The sequence below is a fragment of the Elgaria multicarinata genome, chromosome 7 (assembly GCF_023053635.1).
Source record: "Elgaria multicarinata webbii isolate HBS135686 ecotype San Diego chromosome 7, rElgMul1.1.pri, whole genome shotgun sequence".
NCBI classification, from domain to species: domain Eukaryota; kingdom Metazoa; phylum Chordata; class Lepidosauria; order Squamata; family Anguidae; genus Elgaria; species Elgaria multicarinata.
Window position 1 is genome coordinate 84,616,703 of NC_086177.1, and position 9,507 is coordinate 84,626,209.

The 9,507-nt window shown below is 42.9% G+C and overlaps 1 protein-coding gene across 2 annotated transcripts in view; it reads right to left on the minus strand.

Annotated features, from left to right (window-relative positions):
• CDH17 (cadherin 17) overlaps positions 1 to 9,285 on the minus strand; it is a 46,132-nt gene extending 36,847 nt beyond the window's left edge. Inside the window, exons 1-3 of one of the 2 annotated variants that reach the window (XM_063130941.1) lie at positions 9,202 to 9,283; positions 8,848 to 8,994; positions 8,513 to 8,589 (exon numbers count right to left, since the gene is read on the minus strand). In XM_063130941.1, the coding sequence (XP_062987011.1) occupies positions 8,513 to 8,563 (51 nt within the window). In that variant the 5' untranslated portion in view covers positions 8,564 to 8,589; positions 8,848 to 8,994; positions 9,202 to 9,283. Of the gene's footprint in view, positions 1 to 8,512; positions 8,590 to 8,847; positions 8,995 to 9,201 lie in introns of both variants that reach the window. The other variant, XM_063130943.1, reaches the window with a different exon arrangement.
• Positions 9,286 to 9,507: the final 222 nt, after the last annotated feature.

Sequence of the window (9,507 nt, forward strand, 5' to 3'; positions counted from 1 at the left end):
GCACTGAATGAAGAAGTCCTTCGTTTTTTGGTCCGGCATCTCCAACTATCCAACTTCATTGGATGACCCAGTTCTAGTATTATGAAAGGAGAGCGAAGCTTCTCCCAATCCTCCTTCTCCTCATTAATCACCTCAGTCATGTCCTGCTTTACATACCTTTTTCTTATCTAAAAAGCCCTAAATGTTGTAACTGTTCCTCATAGTGTTCCTCATCCTGGTCCCTAAGGGTAAAGACCTGGGATGGGGCAACAGACAGTGGTGGCTTCTTTGAAGGTGGGAGGGGCTTGTTGGGCCTTTCCACTTCCACACTTCCTTCTAAAGTGAAGAAGACACTGCCAGCCTAGTGAAGCTGGCAGCAACTTTTTCTGCTGGGGACCATGGAGGTTGAATCATTTTAGAGAGCTTTTCTCTTCTGAAGCCAAATGTGATTGTGGGGCTGTCTAAACAAACAGAAAGCCCCAGGGTGGGTGTACGGTGGCGCTACATCGATTATATAATGCAGCAGCCACTACACACCCACCCCGAGGCTTTCCAGCGAAGCTGCGGAGGAAAAAAAGTTACCCTGACTTTTTTCTCTGGAGTGAGGCAAGTACAGCATATCCACCATCTCGCCTTGCTTCTGAGTCACGGCAGAAGCGTAGCTGGGCAGATGGCGACCCTTGATTGATTGCTGTCTGCCCAGCAGATGGCAGGGGGGTGGGCCAGCAAGTCTAGTGGCTGCTGGAAAGCCCGCACTGCCTCCCTGCACCTCTACTACTTGCCGCCACCCTTCACCAGTGATACCGCAGGGTTTGGTGGCAGAGTGGCACCATGAAGACAGCCCCTGTGTTGGACTTCCCTGGCAATTTTCTACATACATATTAAATACATTTGGATGAAACTGTGGCCACTGTTTCTAGTCACTTCAATAACACTCACATTTCACTCTGGTTTTGGATGTCACCACTTAGGATGAAATCCAGGGTTGCCTCCCTATGGGTCAGTTCCATGACCAGTTGTTCTAGAGCACAGTCATTTAGGGGTTAGAGAAATGTTACCTCTTCGTCATGAACAGAACACATTTTTATTCAGTCTATGTGAGGGTAATTGACTCATTGCTACAATGCTTTCTCCTTTGATTGCCTCTCTGATTTCCTCATTTATGGGTGGAATGACTCACATTCTATAGTCCATTAAAAGGTTGTGCTTGCATGTGTTGTTCAAATCGAAGGTTGATTCCCCACCTAGTATCTTATAACGGCTATAGAGATAATAGAAACTGCAAAGTAAATTTACTGTACTTGCCTTCCTAAACTAAAGGCAAATGGGGGATTACTTTAAAAGACTTCATTTAATTGATAACAACTACTGTGAACCATCTACTTCTAATACTATAAAATGTTGTGATCCAGCCCAAGAGCTTTGGCTGTCGGCCAGTATAGAAATGTAATACCAAAAAAAGTGTTCTACTTTCATTTTTTTAAGAATGAAAATTTCATAAAAGAAATATCATCTGCTTTTTATTTAACAATCTGTCCCCAATGGCCAAGCCATAGTGAGTGTCTCTCCAATATTTTTGGGTGAATAGGTACATTTGGGATTTGAGAATGAGCATGGGTGTTGTCACAAGATGGCTGCCATGGGGATGCCCATTCACAAAATGGTTATAGTGGACATGGCTAGTCACGAAGCACCCATTTCACAGCAAGGCAAACTGGTGATGCTAAAAGACAAGTTTAAATGCCCAAGAACCTGAATACAAACCAGAGGTAGGGTCTGACCCCTGAAACATAAACCCACATCTATTAACCTAGATTTCTCTTCTAACCAAAACCCTCAGGAAGGAAAGCTAGTGATGCTAGCTGTTACATTTGAACCAAGTGAATGCCTCTCCTTTTTATTTATTCTTTGTAGTTCCTAATTTAGTTTATTTGTTCCACCTGCATCTGTTAACATTCTGCCTTAAGGCCTAAATGACATTCAGAGCACTTGCTTTCTTCAACATGGGTGAAAAAGGGATCTACTGAGAGTTATATAGCTAAATATCACTTGTACTGGATGCTCCAGAGATTCTACCTTAATCATATTTTATGGGGAAATATGTCTTATTTGAAAGATCAACGTCTAATTCTTCAACCCCAACTCCAGGGTTCAAAGTTTAATTCTTATATCAGGGCATAGACCCTTCCCTGGCAATTGGAACTGTTTTATGTGAGCTGTAAAATGACTGAATGCCTTGTGAATCATTATTTAATGAAACGGCCCGGAAGGGCAGTTCCTATTTCCTCGTTCCATTTATTGCTTGGCAGCTGCTCCACTCCTTCATGAAATGGCTGTGACAAAGGGTAGGCTCAACGGCTTGTTGGCGAAATCCTGGGCCGCAAGCTTATGAAATCCAACAGGGTGGATTCATATCCGCTGATGTAAGATGGAGGGCACTGGCCATGGTATGAAAATCCATGGTTCCATGACTACGAATCAACTTCCTGTTCTCTTCTAGGAGAAGAGAAGACTTTACATATACCAGCCTTCCCTACCCTAGTGCCTTCCAGATGTTTTGGACTTCTATTCCCATCAGCCCCAGCCAACATAGTGAATGGTCAGGAGTTGTAGTCCAAAACTAGGGAAGGTTGTCATATACATTTGCCTCTGGATTTCCTCTTTCTTCTGAGAAGAACATGGAAGATGATTGCCATCCTTATCATCTGTTATGGGGTGGCCCATGCTGCTTGCCTGTTTGGGGATGGGGTGGGCAGTTCTGATGACCAGTTGAGGGAAGGGCATGCCTGGAATCATCTCTCTCTCTCTCTCTCTCTCTCTCTCTCTCACACACACACACACACACACACACACACACACGCACAGGATGGCCCTTGGTGGATTGAGATGCATATGTCTCATGACAAACATTAGCTGGCTAACCTGGCAATGAAATCAAATTAGTGTAAATCCAAACACACCAGATCTCAAGTAGGGCATGTAAGGAGATGTCCTTTGGCACTTATCCCACAATCAAAGCACCTTTCTTTTGTAGGCCTGGGAGTTCTCTAGAAAGTAGACAAGACCCCTTAAATTGAAATAGCATCCAATCTTTAGGAATAAGCATATAGAGATATTCAATTATTAGCAAGTGCAACAAAATCTGTAATAAAATGTTGTGGTGTGGAGTGATCCTGTGCAAAAGCCAGGTCCTCTTCCAATTATCTGTAGGGATGGGGTTTAGGCTTACGGATTTCCACTCAAAGAGTTTTTGCACTTCTGCAAACCTTGGGGTTCTCCTAAAGGTCTTCTGCATAGATGGTACCATTATGACTGAATAATCAGCATGCACCAATATAAACTTGCCCACTTCATTCCAAATCATTTATGAACAAGTTAAAAAGCACCAGTTCCCACTGTTTATATCCCTCCATGGTGAGAACTATCCATTTATTCTTGCTCCCTGCTTTCTGTTCTTTAACCAGTTACCTATCTATAAGATGGCCTCTCCTCACATGGTTACTACTTTACACATTGCTAAAAGAAAGAAATTAGGAAACACATCACCAAAATGGAGAATAGATTTGCATAATATTTGAATTTGCTTGTTTATGCGTATAGATATCAGAACCCAGTGTCATCTCATGAAGCTGATTGGTGGGAGATTCAGGACAGATAAAGGGAATTACTTCTTCACACAGCACATAGTTAAACTATGGAACTCACTACCATAAGATGATGGCCCCCAATTTGGATGGCTTTAAAAGGGGGTTGGATAAATTCCCGGGGGAGAAGGCTATCAATGGCTACTAGTCCTGATGGATATGTGGTACCTCCAGTATCAGAGGCAGTAAGCCTATGTACACTACTTGCTGTGAACATGGGTGGGAGGGTGCTGTTGCACCCACCTCCTGCTTGTGGGTTCCTGGTTGGCCACTGTGTAAACAGAGTGCTGGACTGGATGGCCCCTTGATCTGATCCAGCAGGGCTTGTCTTATGTTTGTAGATGCACAACTGGAAATTATTACTATAATTTAAATAGAATTTCTCACCACAGTGGGGAAAAATGGTGACCAGGTGACCTGGATGTCTGCTGTCCAGGTGTTAACTGCTATTGGGCAATTGCAAGGCGCCTCCTCCTCTCCCTTCTTACAGTTCTTTATCTTTAAGCCAGACTTGGTCTGGACAGCCCACCAAATAGTGGTTGCTTTCAAATAGATTCCTGTCCTCTAATAAACCTTCCAATATAGGATTAACCTCTGTAAAGAAGGATACACAGCCATCCAATAATAGTTATCACTGTCTCCCTCCCATTTCACCACCTCCTGTTTAGAGCTACAGTTACTAGAGGAAACTATGATCAGGACATAGTCTAAATAAGACAAGTCCTGAGATTACTGTGATGAAAAGAAAATAGGCAGGCATAGGGTAAATAAAGAATCAGAAGCAAATTAAGACAATATTTGTTACTAGAATATATAAGAATGGGAATTCTAAGCTAATACATTCATTGGACATATATACAGAACCCATTCTCTGCCATGTGTGTAGAAGGGGTTTGTTTATGTATATACAATACATATCTATTTAAAAAGAACCCATTCTCCATATATGTATGCAGAATGAGGATTTCTGCAGACATATACAGTGTGTGTGTGTGTGTGTGTGTGTGTAGATTGTTACCATTTTTCTGGAAAAGAGACAGTCATGCACAGAAAGATTGAACAGGCCAATCAAATCAATTCACCATGTGCACAGCTTACAGCAACAATTTTTAATCTTGTTAGCAGCCACAGCCAATAAAGCCTACTTGACTGACTACATAAAGTTCCATATCTACAAGTAGTTTTTACATTTGCTCAGCAAAAGTTCTCGAAGGCATTCCTCCCAACAAATGTGCAACAGAGCTTTTCCTGGGACCAGCATACAATTCACAGAAAACTAGATAATGAATAATATCCTCTATTTGTGCCGATGCTCCTCTCCCCATACATATAAAGATGTTGAAATATGGGAACATTTGTGTAGCTATCAGCCAAATATGAAGAAGGCATAGTTTGCCTTCTTTAGCTGATTCAGGGAATTAAAAGAATGCAGGGGAAACCGCTCATCCTCATAATGATGGTACTACTAAATCCTGTTACTTGGATGGTTTTCACATCTTTCTTAGCATCCTATGCCTATAACCAATCTCTAATTAGAAACAATTAAATGAAAGGAAACCAATGAGAGAGGAAAATGGGCCAGTCTTTCAAAACAAGAAAAAGGCCAACCATCCCTATTTTGCTTTTCCAAATGCCGAAATTTAGCCAAATGCTGGGCAGGCATCTTGACCAATCTTTTCAAATAGGTGAAGTTTTCCTTGTTCGTTCTGATAGAAATTGGAAGCAACCCCACTTCCCCATGAAAAGGAGAAGCCGAAGTAGTAGGAGGAAGGTCTAGAATGGATCTTAACATTTTATTCTGCATAACTTCCAAATCATCTCCTTTAGCCAACCCGCAAATCTCTTCACCACAAAGAATTTGTGCTAAGGTCTTCCCCTCAAATATTTTCAGTACATTCTTTGTTTCGGTTGTCCTTGTTTTGGTTGTTTTGTGGTAAATAAATAAAAGTATAGATTGAAAATATTTTCAGCGCTGCCTGGTTTTAAAGAAGAGACAACAAGCTTTCACCAGTCTAGAAGCAGTGAAATATATTGTAGGACAATCATGTCTTACCGGTATATCTTTAACTGAAAGAATGCTTCGCCCCCTTGGCTTTCAAACCAGCGGAAGGGCGACTATTGCCAAGTACAGAAATACAGCAAGGAACCAGGCAGTAGGGTGGCCACCAAAAAAAGAGGATATGGCTCATTTTAAAAAAAAGGAAAATAGAGGACACCTATTTGCATAAAATTAGCATGTGCTGATTTATATGTATAGCTGCAAATTCAAAAATGCTTATTATAATATGCATTGACATACAATGTATCTCAGCATAGTAAGGCTGTGACCATGTGACCTGTGTGCTTTGCTTAGTCTGCTGTCCAGCTGCTGTGGATGGGCAACTTCAAGGCCCATCTCTTCGTCCTAATGGTTCTTTAGCTTCATAGCAGACTTGGATTTCAAATAGAGGACACCTTCAAAATTGACAACAGTAGGGTGACCATATTTTGGAAACCAAAAAGGAGGACAAAATGGCCAGCCCCCAAAGGGGCAGATATCCTCCTAGCCATGCTAATGGTGTAGGCAATCTGTGCACTTTCGGAGGCCTGGAGAATGCGCACCCTGCAAGCGTTAAGAGTCCCTTTCATCGCTGGATTAGGCGAAGGGTGGGTCAGAGCAAGGTGCATGTTCTCCAGGTCTCCAGAAAGTATGCAGATCAGCTACACCATTAGTGTAGCTGGAGGATATCTGCACATGCACAGATATCCTCCCAGCCATGCTAATGGTGTAGCTGATCTGCGCACTTTCTGGAGGCCCAGAAAATGCATGCTCTGTTCCCCACCCTGCTCTTTCCCCTGTGCCTTTCCTGGACATTAAAAAAAAAACATTAAAAATTCTGGCCAGACCACCCCCACCCCCCGAGAGCACAAAAAGGAGGACATGTCTGGGCAAAACCGGACAGTTGGTCAGCCTAGACAACAGTCCTCTGGCAGTCTTTCAAATAGGGAACAATCCTCTGTAAAGGAAGACATATGGCCATCCTACCAGTCATTGTGATAATGACCAGGGTCGGCGTTAGCATCTGGTGTCCTTGGGCAGTTGCCAGGGCCCAGAACCCCGGCAGGCCCCACTGCTGATGTCTGCTCTGCCCCTCCCCTTGGATGGCCATGTGTTCTGCTTCACAGAAGAGAGTCCTCCATTTGAACAGCTGGGCCAGCATTGTTCTGGGACATTGTGAGAAATTAAAAGGGTGGGAAGACCCAGCTGCCCAAGGCTAGTCAGAGAAGCCCATCATGGGCCACTGGCAAAAGAGGGAACCACCAGAAGGCATTTTGCCCCAGGCCTCCTCAAACTTGGAGTTATGATGGTGGAGTGGGAAGCCAAGATGTACCATGTAATGGCCATTTTTTGATCAACGCCTTTTAAAATGGGGCTCTGAAGAAGCATGCCCCTATTTTGGAGGGTACAAAACTGGAGGCCTATTTGTACAATTAGTTAGGGTGACCAACTGTCAGGATTTCCCCGGATTTGTCCTGGTTTTTGTTCTTTCCATGGTGTCAGGGAGGATTTTCTATAATTTTCAATAATGTCCTGGAATGACACACCTTCCCCTTTAAGGCTGCCATTAGCATGGCAGGAGGGAATGACATGCTTTCTTGAGGCACGTCATTCCCCCACCCCGCGCTCCAATTGAGGTCTTAAAGGGGAAAGTGGGTCATTCGTGGACATTATAGAAAAGGCCCCAATTGGAGTGGATGGTGGTGGTGCAGAATGAAATCCTTTCCCCTCCTCCACTCCAATCGGGTTCTTTAAGGTGGCGGGGGAATAATGTACTTTCTGCAGGACTCAGAAAGCTGCTTCCCCACACACATTCTAGATGTCCTCTTTTTTGGTTTCCCAAATATGGTCACCCTAAATTAGTCAAAGCAGATCCCAAATGCATGTTACACTTACATTTCTGCAGGCCGCTTTTCCATTCAGCTATGTTCATGGTGTGTACGATGGAGTGAGATAGTTTTACTACTGTTCCCGACCCACCCCACCCCAGTTTTATTTCTAAATCTAGCTAGATATGCACTCCAGCATGAGAAACAGGGACATGAATAGCAGCCTCCAGAAAACGTTTCAAAACACTGAACAAAATGTTTTACAAAATGGTGACACACTATTCTGTGGTGTTAGTTTGAATGCCACTTGAGACTTTAAAAACAGGGCACTCTTGTGCAGATGTTGTACAGCTGGGGGAGTGCACAGCCTCCAAACAATCTTAAACATTTGTAAAAACTTAAAAATGAACATTAAAAAAAAAAGAACACCAGCAGATTCTCAAAGTGCTGCCAGCACGGGTGAAGAATGCTGGTACTTATCACTCATTATGTCAAAAACAATACAGAATGGAAATGGCATCAGCCATTCTCAAGCAATCCCATAGTACACAACAGCTACAATAATAATTTATCTTTGAAAAATACTGCATTTTCCTGGGTTCCAAATATTGCATTCTGAGCACTGGCAAATGCGAAGTCTTACAAGACAAGGGACAGGTTTTTGAGGTACAGTCTGGGGACGATGTACTGCCCAACAAATGAGGAACAAATGCACAATTAATACATATGAAAATTACCCTACAGAAATGCAGGGAGATTTTCCGCGCCATGTTCATAAACTCAAACAAGAGGCAGTATCTCTAACCCATCTACTACTGTGAGGAAACGAATTGGATTTTCCTGCCACAATCCTAAGGATTAGGGCAGATTAGAAATGGTATAAATAAAATAAGCAAAGTATGCAATAAAATATTCTTTCCATCCTAATCGCTGGAACTGCTAGTGCATAGGACAGCATAAAGCATCCATTTCCTAACATTTAAAGGTGCAGAGGAAGAACACGGAAGTTTTTCAGGACTTACCTGTTGAAGCACAAGGAGACAAAGCAGGGGAAGTCCGAACCATTTGAACATCTTGGTGGGGCCTTCTGTTCTGATTCCTACAAACATTTGCATACAAGGTTTAAGTAGAGATTCAGGCCTATCTTAAGAGGTAACTCAAACGTTCAGACAAACAAGTTATTCCATCCAGTGTAACCCCATAGGGACTTCCAGGGAGGAGCTTTTTCACAAGGATATCTCTCCTTTGTTTTTAGCACAGAATTTGAATCTGAAATAACTTTACAGGCCACAGAAAGGAGGAGCACATGTAACAATATAAAAGGTCACTATTTAAGGGGGGGCGAAAGGACACTCACGGATTATAGTCCCAAAGGTCTCCTTTGTAGCCCTTCACTTCAGGCAACCCTCAGCAAACTAATGGGTTGGATCCAAAGGTCCCCCTCTGATGCAGGAGGGCTTCTTCCACTTGAGGAAGTTCCTTGCATCAGAGAATAGAAATTGCACTAGCCGACAAAAACAAAGAACTTGGTTTTACTTTTTGTAAAACAGAAGTTAAGAACCACCTAACAGAAACTAGTTTGCGACAATCCACAGTGCAGGGAGCAGGTGAGCAAAGTATTCTGCAAGTCAGGCTGATAGAACAATGAAAAGGATCTCACGAGATACGAAAAATCTTTGAACGAAAAGTTGTTAGAAATGTCGTCTCTTACCTGGAGCGTAAAAAACCTCAAATTATTCTACGAAATAATTCCGAACGCCTGCCCACGTAGGTGGTGGCTGCCTGTGTCTCTCAGTACCCTTGGCAGCTTCTCAGAATCTCAGTAGACTTTTGATCAAACATTAACTCCACATGCATTGACAAATCCCGATCTTTAACAGCAAGGTGTGGCTTGAAAAAGCCACCCTAGCAATAAAATATAAAGAAGCCGTTTCAAACAGAGAGCGTTTTCCCACCTGTGCATTTCCCCACCCACCCGAACTTGCATGTGGCATTCTGCTTTTTTATAGATTTTAGG